The sequence below is a fragment of the Mizuhopecten yessoensis genome, unplaced genomic scaffold, assembly GCF_002113885.1.
Source record: "Mizuhopecten yessoensis strain PY_sf001 unplaced genomic scaffold, ASM211388v2 scaffold11165, whole genome shotgun sequence".
NCBI lineage: Eukaryota > Metazoa > Mollusca > Bivalvia > Pectinida > Pectinidae > Mizuhopecten > Mizuhopecten yessoensis.
The window spans coordinates 626363-648333 of NW_018408912.1; the positions used below are offsets into that span (position 1 = coordinate 626363).

Here is a 21971-nt window from a genome sequence, read left to right on the forward strand (position 1 = left end):
GTGACTGTACTAATATCAGGACATCTACATTACCCGTGACTGTACTAATATCGGGACATCAACATTACCCGTGACTGGATAAATACAAGGACATCTACATTACCTGTGACTTTACTAATATCAGGACATCTACATTACCTGTGACTGTACTAATATCAGGACATCTACATTACCCGTGACTGTCCTAATATCTGGACATCTACATTACCTGTGACTGTCCTAATATCTGGACATCTACATTACCTGTGACTTTACTAATATCAGACATCTACATTACCTGTGACTGTACTAATATCGGGACATCTACATTACCCGTGACTGTACTAATATCAGGACAAATATCAGGACATCTACATTACCTGTGACTGTACTAACACAAGGACATCTACATTACCTGTGACTGTACTAATACAAGGACATCTACATTACCTGTGCCTGTCCTAATATCGGGACATCTACATTACCTGTGACAGTACTAATATCAGGATATCTACATTACCTGTGACTGTACTAATATCGAGACATCTACATTACCCGTGACTGTACTAATATCGGGACATCTACATTACCCGTGACTGTACTAATATCGGAACATCTACATTACCCGTGACTGTACTAATATCGGGACATCTACATTACCTGTGACTGTACTAATATAGGGACATTTGCATTACCCGTGACTGTATTTATATCAGGACATCTACATTACCTGTGACTGTACTAATATCAGGAGATCTACATTACCTGTGACTGAACTAATATCAGGACATCTATAATACCTGTGACTGTACTAATGTCGGGACATCTACATTACCCTAGGACTGTACTAATATCAGGAAATTTACATTACCGGTGACTGTACTCATATCGGGACATCTACATTAACCGTGACTGTCCTAATATAAGGACATCTACATTACCTGTGACTGAACTAATATCAGGACATCTATAATACCTGTGACTGTACTAATATAGAGACATTTGCATTACCCGTGATTGTATTTATATCAGGACATCTACATTACCTAGGTACCTTCACTAATACAGGAACATTATGTTGCCTAGGTATCTGTGTTTGCGCTAATTTAATTACATTTATGTTATCTGTGACTGTGTATTACCTGTGACTGTACTAAAATAGGGACATCTACATTACCTGTGCCTGTCCTAATATCGGGACATCTACCTTACCTGTGACTGTACTAATATAGAGACATTTGCATTACCCGTGACTGTACTAAGATCAGGACATTTACATTACCTGTGACTGTAATCTACATTACCTGTGACTGAACTAATATCAGGACATCTATATTTCCTGTGACTGTACTAATACAAGGACATCTACATTACCTGCGACTGAACTTATATCGGGACATCTTCATTCCCCGTGTCTGTACTAATATCGGAACATCCACATTACCCTTGACTGTACTAATATCGGGGCATCTACATTACCCGTGACTGTGCTAATATCGGGACATCTACCTTACCCGTGACTGTACTAATACAAGTACATCTCCATTACCTGCGACTTTACTAATATCAGGACATCTGCATTACCTGTGACTGTACTAATAGCGGGACATCTACATTACCCTTGACTGTACTAATATCGGGGCATCTACATTACCCGTGACTGTACAAATATCAGGACATCTACATTACCTAGGTACCTTCGCTAATACAGGAACATTATGTTGCCTAGGTATCTGTGTTTGAGCTAATTTAATTACCTTTATGTTATCTGTGACTGTGTTAAAATAAGTACGTTACCTGGAATGTGTGTATGGTTTTGGCCCAGGCCTGTGTCATCTTGCATTCCCTCATTAGCTGTGAGTACAGGGCATAGAATTCGGTCGGTGAGTCAGGGTCCTCATCGGACAGCTTCAGGTAACGTCTCTGCCGATGTGCACCATTCTTAACTTCTTCATCTTGTTCATAATCCTATCAAAAAGGATTAATTCATAAATGAAACAAGAAAAAGGATACAATTAATAGTGTCACACCATTTAAAGAGTATGATACAAGATGAACACACACCTTTTTGATATAGGTAAAATTTTAATAACGGGCAAAATGGCCTACTTTTAAGGTGCATTTCCTTGTAAGATTTGATGTTTCTAGGTGCTTTAGTATGGAAGGCCGGATAGCAATGCGAATTGCTAATTGCGAATTGCTGATATTACATGCTAATTTCTAATTGCTGATACATGTATATGCCAATATTGCGAATTGCGAATTGCCTAATTGAAGGCGACATAATTTGCCTCAATGGCGGCTTGCTTTGTCTAATAAAGGTTTGCGACATCCGCAGCATTCCATTTTCCCGCGTAAAAAATTGTGACCAATAAATCTGGATGCGCAAGGGAAACCACTCTAGGGGTAAATTCCCGCATCCGGTTGAACTTGTAAAGAAAACGACAAGGACAGATCTGAACCGAGGCTGACCTCAGGAAAATTCAGCACGTGTAGATTGGGGGGTCCAGATGTACCTGACAAAAAACTAAAATGCTGACTATTGCCAGTTTGTGTTATTTCTTTCTAAAACAATGTCAAGTCACATGTAGTTTTTAAGATATGTAATTCAGTAGACGGATGAAAGAACGGCATAATATTCTTGATACATTGTTTTTTATTCTCCGAAACTGTGCATTTTTAGCTCTGCTTACAGAACGGTCCAAGTGCGTACGTTTATTGTGGAATGTTTCTGCACCACACATACCGTTTCAACCGGGATACGCAAATTTGGCTAACTGCCATAGTAATATATTCGCAGGTGATATATCAGCAATTAGCAATTTGAATTGAGTATATCAGCAATGAGCAATTAGCAATTCACATTGAATATATCAGCAATTTGCAATTTGCAATTATATTGCGCACCGACCTTCCATACTATAGTCTAGAAATGATGTTCTAGGCAAACCTCTGATCATGTTGTAAGTCAAAGGTCAGATAAAGGTCACGTCGACCTACTTTAGTTATGTGACACTATACATGTATCAGGTTTGTGGTCTGGCTGATAAATGTATGAAATGCTCTGGACAAAACTTGTCAATAATGGATGTCAAAGGTTGAAATATAGGTCACAGTGAACTACTTTCAATAAGTGATACTCCATCATCCCAAATGCACTCATAGGCCAACTTTAACAATCGTTAGTGTAATAGTAAAGGAGATATGCCCGAGACCAAGTCAGACAGGACAGATGGACAGACTGGTGGATGGACAATCCTCTATTTAGTCATCATGATTTCCAGGTCATAACTCAAGGCCTATTATGTGACAGTTATAATAACAGAAATGTTAACACAGTCTCAAATTATACTTTTTTTTACTGAAAATTGATTATGTTGTTACCAAAAAATGAAAAAAAAGTGAACTTTAACAAGAACAAATACTAAATTAAAAAATAACACTTTCATCTTTGAAAAAGTTATCTTCTTCATAGTAATTGACTTCCTGGACTAAACATACATCTTTGATGAAATATATCTCTCCATTGCAAAGCCTCAACTTCTTTTGAAGCTGTTCTTTTTCACCACTCTGTGACAGTGACCCCGTGGAATGGTCCCGCCCCTGCAGCAGCTCTTGTTCTTGACTGTGACACACAGACAGCTCCTTTTCGTACGGTAAAACTTGGGCTGTGCCGATCTTGCAGGGTGTCTCTATCCCTGCTGGAAGCTGGGTGGGCTGTATCAGGTTGTCATCATTGTCCTCCACAAACACAGGGCGGACAGATCCTGGCCTACCATCCTCCCACTTAAATATGTTAACCCATCCATTCTTGTACAGTCCAACTTTATCTCCAATTCTAAATTTGTTAATCTCCCTCGATCTTCCTTCTACGGGATCGGGGTTGTAGAATTCCATCGCCAACTGGTTGATCACTTTACACATGTTTCTGAAAATCGACGTTACCAACATGTTGACTGTTGTTTATACACAAAATGTTTAGAATGAGAAAAAACAGTCTACTCCAAAGCCTTCCATAACTCATGGTTGCAATATTATCAAGTCAATGTTCATTCAAATGTACACAATGTTACAAAACAGTTGCTGACTGGGGCCGAGGTCAACAGATGTTTTGTTGAACCCTCATCTTAAGCAAAAGTGTAGACTTTGGGTTCAAAGAGGTAAATGTTGCTCCAAAACTCCAAAACAATTGTTCATTATTCACAGCAGCAAACAGGTTAATATTATAACAAGAAGATTTAAAAGAGTTTGATAAATGTATAAAAAAGAATGTTTAAGTGCAAGAAGAAGGTGTTTTTCTAACAATATGATGCTGTTCCCAAACATTACCAAAGATTACCTTCTAAAGGCGATGATATGGGAGGTGGTGTGATCTTTCATGTTGTCTTGTGACCTCAGCATTTCTTCTAAAACTGTAAATGATATCAAATTTTGTAATAATTTGATTTTTGAATTGATTTTGCCAATGTAACTAAAAAGTAGTATCCCTGACATGACTGAAAAGAATTAAATACAAATATTAGATACACTTACTAACGACACATGTCTTGATCTTCAATTCAGCAGACATCAAAAGTTCTAAACGTTTTCTTCAGGTTGGTAAGTATGGATTATGAGAAGTTCTTTTTACACAACCAATTAAGTTTTCTATGTGACATTCCGATTACTAGTACGATATGTACACTGTCACCTTCATCAGACAAATGACCAATGAAGCGTATGCCCACAAAGATGTAAAATGTGTATGAGCTGTCCATAAAATCGATGTCGATTTCGGCTACGCTGGAAACGTATGTACAATAGTTGTTATTTATGTATCGAAATGAATCAATTCAGCTACGCTTTGTTAACACTTGGTCATAGATGTGCGAGAGTCACATTTTACACCTTTGTGTGTAATAATATAATGTCACCGAAACATAACATAGAAAATTTTATTGGTTGTGTAAAAAGAACTTCTCATAATCAAAAGTTACTGGTAACACATATATGTGTAATACCCACAACAGACTATAAAGCCCATATGAAAATAGTTCAACGCTTAAATAATACCCACAGGAGACATCTTAACATTGGACTTACTCCCGTTCTATAATAGACCGTTATAGATGAGTTTTGTAGATTATAACTAGAACACTGACAGGTCAGTAAGGGCCCCGTCTTGTGGCAATATATCCCCCATCATCATCAAGAAGCAACCTGCTCATATAGCTGAGCTTGACATTTGACATTTGGACTTCAAAAAGAATTGCAAGGAAGCAAAATATACATTTTACATGTACTATGATGTGAGTCTTGTTTCCTTCCACCTCCATATTTGCTGGGCTAACAAAAATGTAAATACCGGTGCAATACTCATTTGTTAGCTTTGATTTGTTTTATTTCACCTTATATACCTCCTCCATCAAGAGCCAGGGTCAAAGTCAGAGATCCACTTTGTCTTTGACCTTTGAAACCTAAATGACCTTGACCGTTAACCCAGTGACCCTGATCTTTGGTCATTTGACTTATTCTTTAATTCCGACCAACTTTGCTTCATAATATCATAACAAAATGTCCATCAGTGAAAAATACAAAACTTGACCTTGACCGTTTGGACACCGTAACCTGGACCTAAGGTCAGTTGTCTCTGTGTTAAGTTCTGAACAAGTTTGCTATATAATAACATAAAAAAATGTTCACCAGTGAAAAGATACAAAATTTAACCTTGACCTTTGACCCAATGATCTTGACATTTGGTCAGGTTGTCTCCTTGTTTAATTCTGATCAACTTTGCTTCATCATATCATACCAAAATGTTCACCAGTGAAAAGATACAAAATTTAACCTTGACCTTTGACCCAATGACCTTGACATTTGGTCAGGTTGTCTCCTTGTTTAATTCTGGTCAACTTTGCTTTATCATGTCATAACAAAATGTTCATCAGTGAAAAGATGCACCCAATGACCTTGACCTTTGAACTTGACTATTTACCTCAATGTGTATTTTTGTGAACTGAACATCTTGACCAAGTTTCATGTACATCGGTCAAACAGACAGACAGAGTGATTACTATAGGGCACCCGTATCTATGATATGGGGCCCTAATTATTAACTATAACAGTGTGTTTTTGCAGTCATATCATAATGCACAAATGTATCAAATACAACCCCCCTGGAAAATAAAGAACTTCAGAGTTAAGAGATACAGTGTTGCCAACAGGACCCTTTGGTGTTATCTTAACTTGTCTTCCATGATTATGTATGAGGATACGTTCATGGTATAAAGTTCCTAAACAAATCTTTATCTTTTTGAGGTGACCACTATCACAACAACAATTTATGTACTGAAAGAATTTACTTATGATGAGTAATACATATATCAGGTAACATTATATATAAGATTTCAGGTATTTCATTCTTCAGTACCTTTTCTGAAATTTTCATTTTCATATTCCTCCTGGTCAGGGTTTTGTTTATTGGCCAAAACTGGATGTAATCTGTAATTACTCCGGTCATCAAATTGTGGCATCTTCCTTGAAGAAATTTTTGTAGCATTTTTGACAATTAATTCTGACTCTGCCCTGTGGTTGGTTCTGAGCTCAACACTACAGCCAGGTTTCCACTCGAAAGGTTTAAAAATGTCAGCCAGGAAATTTCCTGGTTGGACAGAAGGTAGTTGTCGTATATCCCCAAGGAAAACAACTCGCTTCAGATTAGAATTTCTCTGGAGAATGTCCAATAAAGTTGCAAAGATGTGGACAGGGACCATGCTACATTCATCAACAATGAGCACCTCAGTACTGGAGAACTTCCAGGGAGACTCAGGCTTCTGTTTCAAATAACCACGGTAACTATAAATGATCTGATGTAGCGTATATCCATCTGTGCCTGCTTTACGTCCTAACAGTTTAGCAGCCTTTCCCGTCGGAGCAGTGTACAGAACTATCAGATTTTCACTGATTTCTTTGGAACTGGAAGCTTTGTAACTGTAAGTATAATGCCAGTGTATATACAACAAAAGTTGATAGGAATCAAACATCAGTTATAATATAGTTATTCTGTTATAAAATACTTATTCTGTTATAATATATACTTATTCTGTTCGCATCAAAAATTACCAGCTCTATTCAAACATTAAGAATATTTTACAGGAGTTTTAAAACTTGACAATTTTACAAGTGTGGAACTCCTCAGGTAAAAGATACAAGTAAGTTAGCATACACCCTTAATGGACTTGGTTTCAACTTGGAAGTAAGAATAGAAACCTAGGAGTGAGCTACTCACGTTTCTGACATCACCTTGGTCACAACCGTTGTTTTGCCACACCCTCCCTTCCCAGATATGACAACCACAGGATAATTCTTGATAAACTCAGCAGCCTTCATCTGATCCTTGTCTTTACTTATGTTTTCAAACTCTGGACTGCCGGGGAAAAAAATTTCATTACAGTCAATTTCCATTAGGTAATGTTTTTTTATACTGACCAAATTAGTTGTTTAGCACAAGATGTACCTATAGGAATTAATTTGTTTTTTGATGTCGATGTCCAATATCTCCTGTATGATATAATGGTGGCCCTAAGGTACATGTGACTTACTTGTTTTTGATGTCGATGTCTTATATCTCCTGTATGATATAATGGTGGCCCTAAGGTACATGTGACTTACTTGTTTCTGATGTCGATGTCCTATATCTCCTGTATGATATAATGGTGGCTATGTTACATGTGACTTACTTGTTTCTGATGTCGATGTTCTATATCTCCTGTATGATATAATGGTGGCTATGTTACATGTGACTTACTTGTTTTTGATGTCGATGTCTTATATCTCCTGTATGATATAATGGTGGCCCTAAGGTACATGTGACTTACTTGTTTTTGATGTTGATGTCCAATTTCTCCTGTATGATATAATGGTGGCTATGGGACATGTGACTCACTTGTTTTTGGTGTTGATGTCCAATATCTCCTGTACGATATAATGGTGGCTATGTTACATGTGACTAACTTGTTTTTGATGTTGATGTCCAATTTCTCCTGTATGATATAATGGTGGCTATGTTACATGTGACTCCCTTGTTTCTGATGTTGATGTCCAATATCTTCTGTACGATATAATGGTGGCTATGTTACATGTGACTAACTTGTTTTTGATGTTGATGTCCAATATTTCCTGTATGATATAATGGTGGCTATGTTACATGTGACTCCCTTGTTTCTGATGTTGATGTCCAATATCTTCTGTACGATATAATGGTGGCCCTAAGGTACATGTGACTCACTTGTTTTTTGTGTTGATGTCCAATATCTCCTGTACGATATAATGGTGGCTATGTTACATGTGACTGACTTGTTTTTGATGTTGATGTCCAATATTTCCTGTATGATATAATGGTGGCTATGTTACATGTGACTTACATGTTTTTGATGTTGATGTCCAATATTTCCTGTATGATATAATGGTGGCTATGTTACATGTGACTCACTCGTTTTTGATGTTGATGTCCAATATCTCCAGTACGATATAATGGTGGCTATGTTACATGTGACTAACTTGTTTTTGATGTTGATGTCCAATGTCTCCTGTATGATATAATGGTGGCTATGTTACATGTGACTAACTTGTTTTTGATGTTGATGTCCAATTTCTCCTGTATGATATAATGGTGGCTATGTTACATGTGACTTACATGTTTTTGATGTTGATGTCCAATTTCTCCTGTATGATATAATGGTGGCTATGTTACATGTGACTAACTTGTTTTTGATGTTGATGTCCAATATTTCCTGTATGATATAATGGTGGCTATGGTACATGTGACTCACTTGTTTTTGATGTTGATGTCCAATTTCTCCTGTATGATATAATGGTGGCTATGTTACATGTGACTCACTCGTTTTTGATGTTGATGTCCAATATTTCCTGTATGATATAATGGTGGCTAAGGTACATGTGACTCACTTGTTTGTGATGTTGATGTCCAATATCTCCAGTACGATATAATGGTGGCTATGTTACATGTGACTCCCTTGTTTCTGATGTTGATGTCCAATATCTTCTGTACGATATAATGGTGGCCCTAAGGTACATGTGACTTACTTGTTTTTGATGTTGATGTCCTATATCTACTGTATGATATAATGGTAGCTATGTTACATGTGACTTACTTGTTTCTGATGTTGATGTCCAATATCTCCTGTACGATATAATGGTGGCTATAAGGTACATGTGACTTACTTGTTTCTGATGTCGATGTCCAATATCTCTGGTTTGTTTATGTGTTGCTGGAACAGGTGGTTCAGGCCTTTTGCGATGTTCACCTCACTCTTCCACAGGTCGTAAGGAAATGTCCACACTTTACCTCCCATTCTCTCCTTTACGAGTATCTCTTTATCGTACAGATACTGCAGAGCAGCTGTCTGTTCTCTCACCTTGTTGAGCTTTTCAAGCCTTTTGTCATGGTATATAGAGTTAAGCTGTAGACAGGTATGGCCATGTGCATTTGTTTCATTCTTCACATAAGTGTACAATTCAATGGCTTCCCGGTATAGTTTTGGTATTTTTGATAAGATACCACACTTTCTGAGTACCTCCTGACTCACCTCAACCCCCATCACATTGTACTCCTTCACCAGAATCTGTTAAAGGATCATCAAATGAATAATAAAATATGATACCATATTATATATACTGTATAAATGAAGTTGAAAAAACAAATATAAAATAAATTTTCATTTTTTACTATAAATTTGTGTTATCATCCCAAGTCCCGCATCCATCAACTTTTTCTTCTGAACGACTTCTTTTGAAGAACTTGAGGACCTAGGGTCATGATATTTGACAAATAGGTACCTGGGATTGAGTGCTATAGAGTTTCCTCATTAAAATGATCTTGACCTACTTTCATGGTCACAGGGGTTAAATATGTTAAAAACTTCAAACAACAATATCCTATGAACCATTTGGACTAGAGTCATGATACTTGGGTAAGTTATGTAGACCAGCAGTGCAAATCTGTTATTTAATTACAGTAATGAGGTTAAAGGTCAACTTTAAGTGCTAGTCAGGGGTCAAATGCCAACACGGGTTAAAAGCTTTAACAATCTTATCCTCAAGTTCCATAAGGCCCAGGGTCATGATATTTGGCCAGTAGGTATCTGCGATTGAGTGCTAGAAAGTTTTCTTATTGAAATGACCTTGACCTAGTTTCAAGGTCACAGGGGTCAAATATGTTAACAAGAGATCCTAGAGGGATCCTGGCGCCCACCTTTGTACCATCTTCATTAGTTCTTTGTAAGTTCGATCTTTTCTCTTCTTTCCTCTAATCTGTTTGATCGATCGAGTCATGTTAACAGTAAATGCACCTTGAGGTAACTTTTGATCTAAACTTAATACTGATGTGTATGAAAGTCAACCTTCAAAGTGAGTTTGTCATTTCACATATTTACTAGTACAGTACTTAATGTGAAAGAAATAGAAACGATCATTGCAATATGAGAAAGATCTGTTTAGTTCTTTTAATCCATTTTGTTTTTATGATCAGTCTCAAAATATAACATACACAACGAGGGATCAAGGGGAACCTACATTTAAAATTTGAGAAAGATCCCTCCCGTACTTCCCGAGAAATAGCGATAACAAACTTTCACTATCAAAATCCAAGATGGCTGCCTGTCGGCCATGTTGTTTATCCGATCAGTCTCTAAAATTGCCCTGCACAGCTAGGACCAAGGGGAACCTACATATAAAATTTAAGAAAGATCCCTCTAGTTCTTCCGGAGAAATAGCGGTAACAAACCTACAATATCAAAACCAAAGATGGCTGCCTGTCGGCCATGTTGTTTATCCGATCAGTCTCAAAAATTGCCCTGCACAGCTAAGGACCAAGGGGAACCTACATATAAAATTTGAGAAAGATCCCTCTGGTACTTCTTGAGAAATAGCGATAACAAACTTTCACTATCAAAATCCAAGATGGCTGCCTGTCGGCCATGTTGTTTATCCGATCAGTCTCAAAAGTTGCCCTGCACAGCTAAGGACCAAGGGGAACCTACATATAAAATTTGAGAAAGATCCCTCTGGTACTTCTTGAGAAATAGCGATAACAAACTTTCACTATCAAAATCCAAGATGGCTGCCTGTCGGCCATGTTGTTTATCCGATCAGTCTCAAAAGTTGCCCTGCACAGCTAAGGACCAAGGGGAACCTACATATAAAATTTGAGAAAGATCCCTCTGGTACTTCTTGAGAAATAGCGATAACAAACTTTCACTATCAAAATCCAAGATGGCTGCCTGTCGGCCATGTTGTTTATCCGATCAGTCTCAAAAGTTGCCCTGCACAGCTAAGGACCAAGGGGAACCTACATATAAAATTTGAGAAAGATCCCTCTAGTACTTCTTGAGAAATAGCGATAACAAACTTTCACTATCAAAATCCAAGATGGCTGCCTGTCGGCCATGTTGTTTATCCGATCAGTCTCAAAAGTTGCCCTGCACAGCTTAGGACCAAGGGGAACCTGCATATAAAATTTGAGAAAGATCTCTCTGGCACTTCTTGAGAAATACCGATAACAAAGAATTGTTTACGGACGGACGGCGGACGACGGACGACGGACCACGGACGCAGGGTGGTTTGAATAGCCCACCATCAGATGATGGTGAGCTAAAAACTTCAAACAACAATATCATAAGAACCATTTGGACTAGTCAAAATACTTGGGTATGTTATGTAGAACAGCTGTGTGAATCATTTTTTATATTACAGTAATGAGATCAAAGGTCAACTTTAAGTGCTAGCAGGAGTCAAAGGTCAACATGGGTTAAATCTTTAAAATTAAAATTTCACAAATTTGAAATAACAATGACCTATATGTCAGTTTCATGTATCAAAAAAACACAAGTGAGCAATACAGGCCCTCTGGGCCTCTTGTATGATTAATGTCATTATCTTATAAAATGATTAGGTTTAAATCCTTTATTGTTCCTCTATGAAACATCAGAGTGTAGTATCTGACAATGCTGGGTCAGGGGTCGTGTTCTAGTGACCTTTTGCTGTAGCCAGTCAGAACATTGGGGGAAAAAAGTTATAAGTTTATGCTGGAATAGGATAAAACAAGAGATCCCAGAGGGATCTTGGCGCCACCATTGTACCATCTTCATTAGTTCTTTGTCAGTTCGATCTTTTCTCTTCTTTTCTCTAACCTGTTTGATCGAGGCATGTTAACCTTGAGGTAACTTTTGATCTAAAGTTAATACTGCTGTGTTTAACAGACAACCTTCAAAGTGAGTTTGTCATTTTACATATTTACTAGTACATCAATCGTTGCAATATGAGAAAGATCTGTTTAGTTCTTCCTTTAGCCATTTTGTTTTTATGATCAGTCTCAAAATATACAACGAAGGATCAAGAGGAACCGACATATCAAATTTGAGAAAGATCCCTCCAGCACTTGCTGAGAAATAGTGATAACAAACCTTTAATGTCCCAATCCAAGATGGTGGCCTATATACTATCAGCCATTTTGTTTATCTGATCAGTCTTAAAAGTTAACCTGCACAACTAGGGACCAAGGAGAACCTACATATAAAATTTGCAAAAGAACCTTCCAGTACTTGCTGAGAAATAGTGATAACAAACCTTTAATGTCACAATCCAAGATGGTGGCCTATCGGCCATTTTGTTAATCCGATCAGTCTTAAAAGTTAACCCGCACAACTAGGGACCAAGGGGAAACTACATATAAAATTTTAGAAACATCCTTTTGGTACTTCCTGAGAAATACTTTAGTAGTAATAACAGACTTTTAATGTCACAATCCAAGATGGTGGCCTGTTGGCCATTTTCTAAATCCGATCAGTCTCAAAATTAAACATGCACAACTACAGACCAAGAGGAACCTATATTTACAATTTGAGAAAAATCTCTCCAGTACAAACCTTCACTATCAAAATCCAAGATGGCTGCCTGTCACACTTTATAGAAATTATTAAAACCTTACATTATTTGTAGCAAAGATGCTGCATTTTGGAAATATGATATCTAAATATAATGCTCTTTAATGATCATTTCACTGGGGAAATTACTTGTCTTAGAATAAAAACCCTGATTTCGGACATTGACATGCAACACAGATTTGATATTAAAAAGTTGATCATCAGTCAATTTATGGTTCTATACCAACCAGCAATAAGCATCATCATTTCAATTACCCGCTTGAATGCAAACACCCAAGGTTCTTCCTTCAAGGCGAAATCCAGCCTCTCAAGGATTGTCACCTGGCCCGTGTTTATGAGGGACAGGAAGTGATGAGGTACCAGTTGAGGGAGATAACGGAACAGCTCTGGGAATTCCTGTGCTCTCTTTATCATCTTCCCATCTGTAACAAACCCAGTGTTATCTCTTTTACAGTGCTTTATTACATACCTTTATTACATACCTTTATTACATACCTTTATTACACATACCTTTATTACATACCTTTATTACATACCTTTAAAGGGCTTTATTACATACCCTTACAGTGCTTTATTACATACCTTTATTACATACCTTTAAATGGCTTTATTACATACCTTTATTACATACCTTTCATACCTTTATTACATACCTTTAAAGGGCTTTATTACATACCCTTACAGTGCTTTATTACATACCTTTATTACATACCTTTAAAGGGCTTTATTACATACCCTTATAGTGCTTTATTACATACCTTTACAGGGCTTTATTACATACCTTTAAAGTGCTTTATTACATACCTTTATTACATACCTGTACAGTGCTTTATTAATACCTTTACGGCTTTATTACATACCCTTACAGTGCTTTATTACATACCTTTACGGCTTTATTACATACCTTTACAGTGCTTTATTACATACCTTTACAGGGCTTTATTACATACCTTTACATTGCTTTATTACATACCTTTACATTGCTTTATTACATACATTTACAGGGCTTTATTACAAACCTTTACATTGCTTTATTACATACCCTTATAGTGCTTTATTACACACCTTTACATTGCTTTATTACAAACCTTTACATTGCTTTATTACATACCTTTGCAGTGCTTTATTACATACCTTTGCAGGGCTTTATTACATACCTTTACATTGCTTTATTACATACATTTACAGGGCTTTATTACATACATTTACAGAGCTTTATTACATACCTTTACAATGCTTTATTACATACCTTTAAAAAGCTTTATTATAAACCTTTACAGTGCTTTATTACAAACCTTTACATTGCTTTATTACATACCTTTAAAGGGCTTTATTACATACATTTACAGTGCTTTATTACATACCTTTACAGTGCTTTATTACATACCTTTACATTGCTTTATTACATACCTTTACATTGCTTTATTACATACATTTACAGGGCTTTATTACATACCTTTACAGTGCTTTATTACAAACCTTTACATTGCTTTATTACATACCCTTATAGTGCTTTATTACACACCTTTACATTGCTTTATTACAAACCTTTACATTGCTTTATTACATACCTTTGCAGTGCTTTATTACATATCTTTGCAGGGCTTTATTACATACCTTACGGTGCTTTATTAAATACCTTTATAGGGCTTTACTACATACCTTTACAGTGCTTTACTACATACCTTTACAGTGCTTTATTACATATTTTTACAGGGCTTTATTACAAACCTTTACAGTGCTTTATTACAAACCTTTACTTTGCTTTATTATATACCTTTACATTGCTTTATTAAATACCTTTACATTGCTTTATTAAATACCTTTGCAGGGCTTTACTACATACCTTTACAGGGCTTTACTACATACATTTACAGTGCTTCACTACATACCTTTACAGTGTTTTATTACATACATTTACAGTGCTTTATAACATACATTTACAGGGCTTTACTACATACCTTTACAGTGCTTTACTACATACCTTTACAGTGCTTTATTACATACCTTTGCAGTGCTTTATTACATACCTTTACAGGGCTTTATTACAAACATTTACATGGCTATATTACATACCTTTACATTGCTTTACTACATACCTTTACAGTGCTTTATTACATACTTTTACTTTTCTTTATTACATACCTTTACATTGCTTTATTAAATACCTTTACATTGCTTTATTACATACCTTTATAGTGCTTTATTACAAATCTTTACATTGCTTTATTACATACCTTTACATTGTTTTATTACAAACTTTTACAGTGCTTTATTACATACCTTTAAAGGGCTTTATTACATACCTTTACAGTGCTTTATTACATACCTTTACAGGGCTTTATTACATACCTTGGCAGTGCTTTATTACATACCTTTACAGTGCTTTATTACATACCTTTACATTGTTTTATTACATACATTTGCAGTAATTTATTACATTCCTTAACAGTTCTTTATTACATACATTTACAGTGCTTTATTACATACCTTTACAGTGGTTTATTACAAACCTTTACATTGCTTTATTACATACCTTTACATTGTTTTATTACATACCTTTACAGTGCTTTATTACATACCTTTACATTGTTTTATTACATACCTTTACAGTGCTTTATTACATACGTTTATGTTGCTTTATTACATACCTTTTCAGTGCTTTATTCCATACCTTTCCAGTGCTTTATTACATACCTTTACAGTGGTTTATTACAAACCTTTACATTGCTTTATTACATACATTTACAGGGCTTTATTACATACCTTTACAGTGCTTTATTACATACATTTACATTGTTTTATTACATATCTTTGCAGTGCTTTATTACATACCTTTACAGTGCTTTATTACATACTTTTACAGTGCTTTATTACATACCTTTACATTGTTTTATTACATACCTTTGCAGTGCTTTATTACATTCCTTAACAGTTCTTTATTACATACCTTTACAGTGCTTTATTACATACTGTTACAGTGCTTTATTACATACCTTTACAGGGCTTTATTACATACCTTTACATTGCTTTATTAAGTACCACCTATCTTGTATCTGTCATTGTAGATAGCACTTGTTTTGATGTATACATGCATACCTGCGATACTAGTCAACACAAAATTGTGTACTATTTGTGCCACTGGTATTGTTTATTTGTCTCATGATAAACTGTGTTATCTTGGGAGGCTGTATGGTCAGTATTTTTTATACCAAGATGATGAATTTACCACATTTTTTTGGTGCTTAACATATAGGGTAAGACCACAAGCTCAGAAAAATTCAAAGCACAAAAAAGGGCGTATTATTTCTAAAAGTTTTTCATATTACCGGTTAGATGTTTTTTCACTGAACTATATATATAATTGGAAAATTCTGATTTGTATACTGCACATTTGCAAGGATGCCATTTTCCTTTACCGCATTAATAAATTTTACTACATTGATAATTTAGGGGAAATAATAAAAGGAGATTCAAAACAACATTAGAGTGACGTCACACCAAAGACAATGTTATATACTATGATTAAATAAATATGGACTATGATCTGAACATAGATGTAGGTATGCCTGCGTTCAAAATAAACTAAGTTATGTATATGTAAACATGAGGTATTTGCGTATCAGTACCTACCAAATCCTGTGAGCCTCTTTGTGATCTGAGAGACGATCCCTTTGTCATCATCTGGTAGGTAATCCTCAAACTTCTGTAGCAGGTCCAACAAGTGTGTCACATCCAGTCGCAGCTCCTCGTTTCTCATTCTGATTCAAAGTGACATGGTAATGGTAAGCATTGGTACAGTATAAACAATGAATATCCCTCTTTTACCACCTCACTTACAGTATAACCATGAATATACCTTGTTTACCACCTCACTTACAGTATAAACAAGAATATCTCTCGTTTACCACCTCACTTACAGTATAAACATGAATATCCCTCTTTTACCATCTCACTTACAGTATAAACATGAATATATCTCGTTTACCACCTCACTTACAGTATAAACAAGAATATCTCTCGTTTACCACCTCACTTACAGTATAAACATGAATATCCCTCTTTTACCACCTCACTTACAGTATAAACATGAATATTCCTCATTTACCACCTCACTTACAGTATAAACATGAATATCTCTCATTTACCACCTCACTTTCAGTATAACCATGAATATACCTCGTTTACCACCTCACTTTCAGTATAACCATGAATATACCTTGTTTACCACCTCACTTACAGTATAAACATGAATATCTCTCATTTACCACCTCACTTACAGTATAAACAAGAATATCTCTCATTTACCACCACACTTACAGTATAAACATGAATATCTCTCATTTACCACCTCACTTACAGTATAAACATGAATATCTCTCATTTACCACCACACTTACAGTATAAAAATGACTATCCCTCGTTTACCACCTCACTTGAATCTCTCTTCATAACAACAAAGATGACGTTCGACACACACACAAGCATTCGAGTTGTGCCAATCATTCACAGGATGAAATAGCCTACCTAATTGACAGCAAATTCAATGAAATAGGCAATGACTGGCCACTATGGTGCATTTATAGATCCCGAGCCAAAGGTGAGGGGTCTATAAATACAAGTCGGGGTCTATGAGGCTGTAGACCCCTCCTAACCCAGAGATAACTAATAATATCCCTCGTTTACCACCTTACCTACCTATAACATATCTCAATGCCCTTTTCTATTTTATCTTAATACTTTTTTATGTCTCCCTTACTATGTATTGTCAAACCTCTACACAATAGGGGGCAGTATAACAAGGTTTCACTCTATCTGGGAGACATATTCACATACTGGTAGTATTTTGCTTGTTGAAAAATCATTTGCATTACCTCCAGTATAGTATAGTGGCTAAATGGGAAAGCTCTCTAGAACTCAGATTGATAGGTCAATTTCTGACAATTTGTAAAATTACTGAAGGTAAAGAAAATATTCTTTATTTTTTTTATTTCACTCAAACAATACTTTTCAATAGAAAAATGATAATGAAGGAATTGCCTTAAGTTTTGAAAATGTCTGATAACGGTCTGCGATACAGTAAGGTTAAAAGAACTGGTCAGTGTATACTCACTGACACTGGGTACTATAATAATAGTATACCTAATTCTAGTGTAGACCCAGCAACACTTTCCAGCATTGTTTGAGCAAAGAATAGCAATGATATGTAATGAATGAACCTAACTTACTGTACAAACTGTTCAAACTTGTCCAAGGCTGCCCTGTTATCTGAACAGCGATCAGTGAGCAGTATCTCCACCATTTTATGCTGTTTGACGAGATGATGATCTGTGATGAGTCGATAGGACACAGCGTTTTGACCTGTTGGTACTACGTAACCTTTATAAGTGTCAGTCCTCAGTAAGCGCACTATCCACCAGGGGTTGTCAAGATGAAGTCGGGCCTTTACACTCCATCGTTTTTTGCCATTTGGATTGTAAAGTGTTCCTATTGAAATATATATATATATATCTATTACAAAATGCACTGTTTTTATTCTAAATACATGCATTCCCTAAAATAAATTATTTACTGCTATGTTCTACTTTAGTCACACCAAATGTGTACATATGAAAGGGTATATTGCATGAATAATTGTCAAGTGACCATGCAATGTAAATATTTTGGCATGGTTTGCTTACATGACCATCACATCACAATTTCCAAAAAGATGTTGATTTCAAGTATTCAACTTTTTTAGCTGAGCATTACAGTAAAAGCACACAGAAAAGTATCAATACTTTTCAAACTGTGGACCCACCTTGGTCGTAACATAAACTCGTCTCTCCACAAAGTGTAAGTGAGTTCTAAAATTAATTCTGTGTTGGTTACCATCATGTTTAATCAATATGTAAAACTAGAGTGTGGTGAACATTTGGAGTACCATGCTTTCTATATGCTGTATGGACCCTAAATTGGACTTGGACACCTATTTAATGCTCTGCTTGTACAATTCCTGTATGACAACACTGGTAGAGTGAAGGTTTTGTAATGTAAAGGTCCTGAGTTTGACCACTGCAGTTTCCCGTTTTTATTTCTACTGTCAAACATTCAAATTTTGTATACCCACAGTTATATCAAGTTTATGTTTGCATTGTTTAAGGACAATCTGTTTATAGAATAGAGGTTGCTTACATTTTGAAAGCCTTTAAAATATAAGGAATTTGAATATTGGATTTCTTGCATTTGTTTCTCCAAAAAGAAACATGCAATTACTCTGTAAAGTGAACTAAGTTTTCCAGGCTACCAACAAGAGCCATAATCAACAAGGGATCCCATAGGAAACAAGCATACTGAGTATTGCTAAAGCTATACATGTCCCCTACCGGCCCCCGCTAGCTATTACACTGTAATGATTTTTAAAAATGGTGCCCTTTGGTGTTAATTTGGGAAAATCAAAAGTATACAATTAGCTTGTAACTAACTGTAATGTAATAATAATACAAGAAATTGTAATGTTAGTATTATGGCAGAGGAATTATATAAAATAAAATGATTGACAACCCTGAAACTTGAACTTGTCCGATATATTATTGTCCTTTGTAATTGTGTGAAGTTTGATCAAAATCTCTGAAGGAATTAGCCGCTAAAGCGCTGACAAGGTTTCAAAAAAATTAGTAATGGTGACCTTGACCTGACAACTCTGAAACTCGAACTTGTCTGAGATATTATGGTCCTTTGTAATTATGGGAAGTTTGATCAAAATCCCTCAAGGAATGAAGCCGCTAAAGCGCTGACAAGGATTTTCTAAAAATAGTAACGGTGACTTTGACCTTGACCTAACAACCCTGAAATTCTAACTTGTCCGAGATATTATGGTCCTATGTAATTGTGTGAAGTTTGATCCAAATCCCTCAAGGAATGAAGCCGCTAGAGCGCTGACAAGGATTTTCTAACAATAGTAACGGTGACCTTGACCTAACAACCCTGAAATTCTAACTTTTCCAAGATATAATGGTCCTTTGTATTTGTGTGTAGTTTCATCAAAATCCTTCAAGGAATGAAGCAGCTAGAGCGCTGACAAACATTAGTGTTACGTACGTACACAGACGGACGGAGAGGAAACCTATAGTCCCCCCCGGTTTCACCAGTAGGGGACTAATAAGCCTTCCATGGAACTGACATCAAGTTTCCAAAGTGCCTATATACCGTATACATCAGCTGTTTTGTTTGTACATACCGTTATACATACCTGTTACAGCTCTCGGGGTACTGGGTTCCATTAACATTGCTCCCTTCCCTATTTTTTTTATTTCTGAACTGCTCAAGTCTTGAATTCTTTCGTCACAAATATCTTCAACTGGATCAAAATCTTCTGTGTCATTATCTTCTTCATTTTTAGTGAAGATACCCATCTTATCATAATATTTGGATTCAAAGTAAGGTAGATAACCCTGGCCAATAGCTGCCATATTGAATGTGTGCTAATCTGTAAGGAAATACATAAAACGTAAAATTGCATGTAACAGTTTATTATTACTACATGATAACATACATATATTACCTTTCACTCATCTTTTGTACACGTTTAAACCATTTAATTTTAAAATGTGCAAATTTATCTTTTATGTTCTAATTAAAATGTGACTTTGAGTGTCCTATTTAAATGCGTTCTGCATGTTCTATTCAAATGTGTCTGTCGCATTTTCTATTTTATATGTGTTCTTTATACATATTCCATTTTAAACTTGCCTGTAATTCCTGTAAGGTGCATTAAATCCTGATACATCTAGTGGCAAGACAAGCAAACAAGAATTTTAGTTAACATTGTGTCTGCACAGAACAATTTAGATAGAATTTATTGATCACATCAGGGACTTAAGAAACACTGCACAGCTGTTTAACTTATAAATAGTATCTGTCTTGTATATATAGAAAGATGTCGTTGAAAATCATCACAATATTTCTTGAAGAAAATATGTCATTATATACGACACATGCAGTGAGAAATGGGTACTGTTGAAATCTGTACATGACATATAGGTTTTATTTTGAAACTCTACAACTATTTTCTTTGCGGGATTTCGCCTTTCTTGTCAGTAATTGATATTACTGTCTTACTGCTGTTTTTCGTAGAATACTCTATACTGATATCTGCCTGGTACTGTATTTTGACTGATTCTTCTGATTTCTGGTATTTTTAAGAGTCATTGAACTGTATTTCTAATGATAATGCATTAATTAAAAGCAAATATATATATAAATTACAGGATACAAGCAGTATAGTATTATGAAGCAATCTCATCACATATTGGTAAATTACCAAATATTATTATTCTAACAGACACATGTTTCTTTGTGTGGTATATATATAAAACTAGTCTATTTTAAAAAATATACCAGCCTTACCTGTACACCACTGTACACAAATGTGGGTGTCTATCCTCCGACATGAGATGATGAACTGGAGTTCACTGCATCCTCTTCAGTGAGAGGATGTTCACAACCTGTTAAGACAACAATAAGACATTATGGCTTCTGACTTAATTAATTTAAAGCATTAAGTGCTATGTTAAGTTGGTTTAATACTCCATATCGTTTTAGTCCTCTACCAATTCTGATGATTATCGTCATCAGGAAAGGTGCAGTATTATGCGAGTTAATATAAAATTATACCAGTACAGTGAGTTTTTTATTTGTAATTTGCTTTGGGATAAAAAGAGGTTAAAAGACACAACCAATTAGTTAGTTGTTTTGTTGTCTGTATGTCTTCCATTGTGTTATGTGGTGCTTGTTTTAAATGTTCTTCAAGTGTTGTGCATTGCGTGATGGTATTTGGACAGAGATTCCACTGTATATAGACTAGCATTTGGAAAGAATGAGTGTTTGTATCTGTCTTTATAAGAGTAGATGTGTGTAGCTATTGTTGTTTCTGTGTTGTGTTCTGGGATCTGTTGGAGTAACAATGTTGGGGTTTACTGAAACTTGTCAAATGCTAGTGCATCATTTTGCATAAAAGTGTGAGGCATTTGTTTGTTCTGCATGTTTGCTGTGTTGGCCATTGAAGATTAT

At 35.7% G+C, this 21971-nt stretch overlaps 1 protein-coding gene across 1 annotated transcript in view; it reads right to left on the reverse strand.

The window, feature by feature from the left end:
• The window catches only part of LOC110467196 (DNA helicase B-like), a 38959-nt gene that overhangs the window by 15475 nt on the left and 1513 nt on the right, over positions 1–21971 (reverse strand). Inside the window, exons 2-12 of the mRNA XM_021524180.1 lie at positions 21309–21406; positions 20152–20388; positions 18149–18407; positions 16554–16681; positions 13176–13342; positions 9202–9602; positions 7247–7384; positions 6389–6948; positions 4319–4391; positions 3481–3907; positions 1777–1947 (exon numbers count right to left, since the gene is read on the reverse strand). Of these exons, the coding sequence (XP_021379855.1) occupies positions 1777–1947; positions 3481–3907; positions 4319–4391; positions 6389–6948; positions 7247–7384; positions 9202–9602; positions 13176–13342; positions 16554–16681; positions 18149–18407; positions 20152–20371 (2544 nt within the window). The 5' untranslated portion in view covers positions 20372–20388; positions 21309–21406. The remainder of the gene's footprint in view (positions 1–1776; positions 1948–3480; positions 3908–4318; positions 4392–6388; positions 6949–7246; positions 7385–9201; positions 9603–13175; positions 13343–16553; positions 16682–18148; positions 18408–20151; positions 20389–21308; positions 21407–21971) is intronic.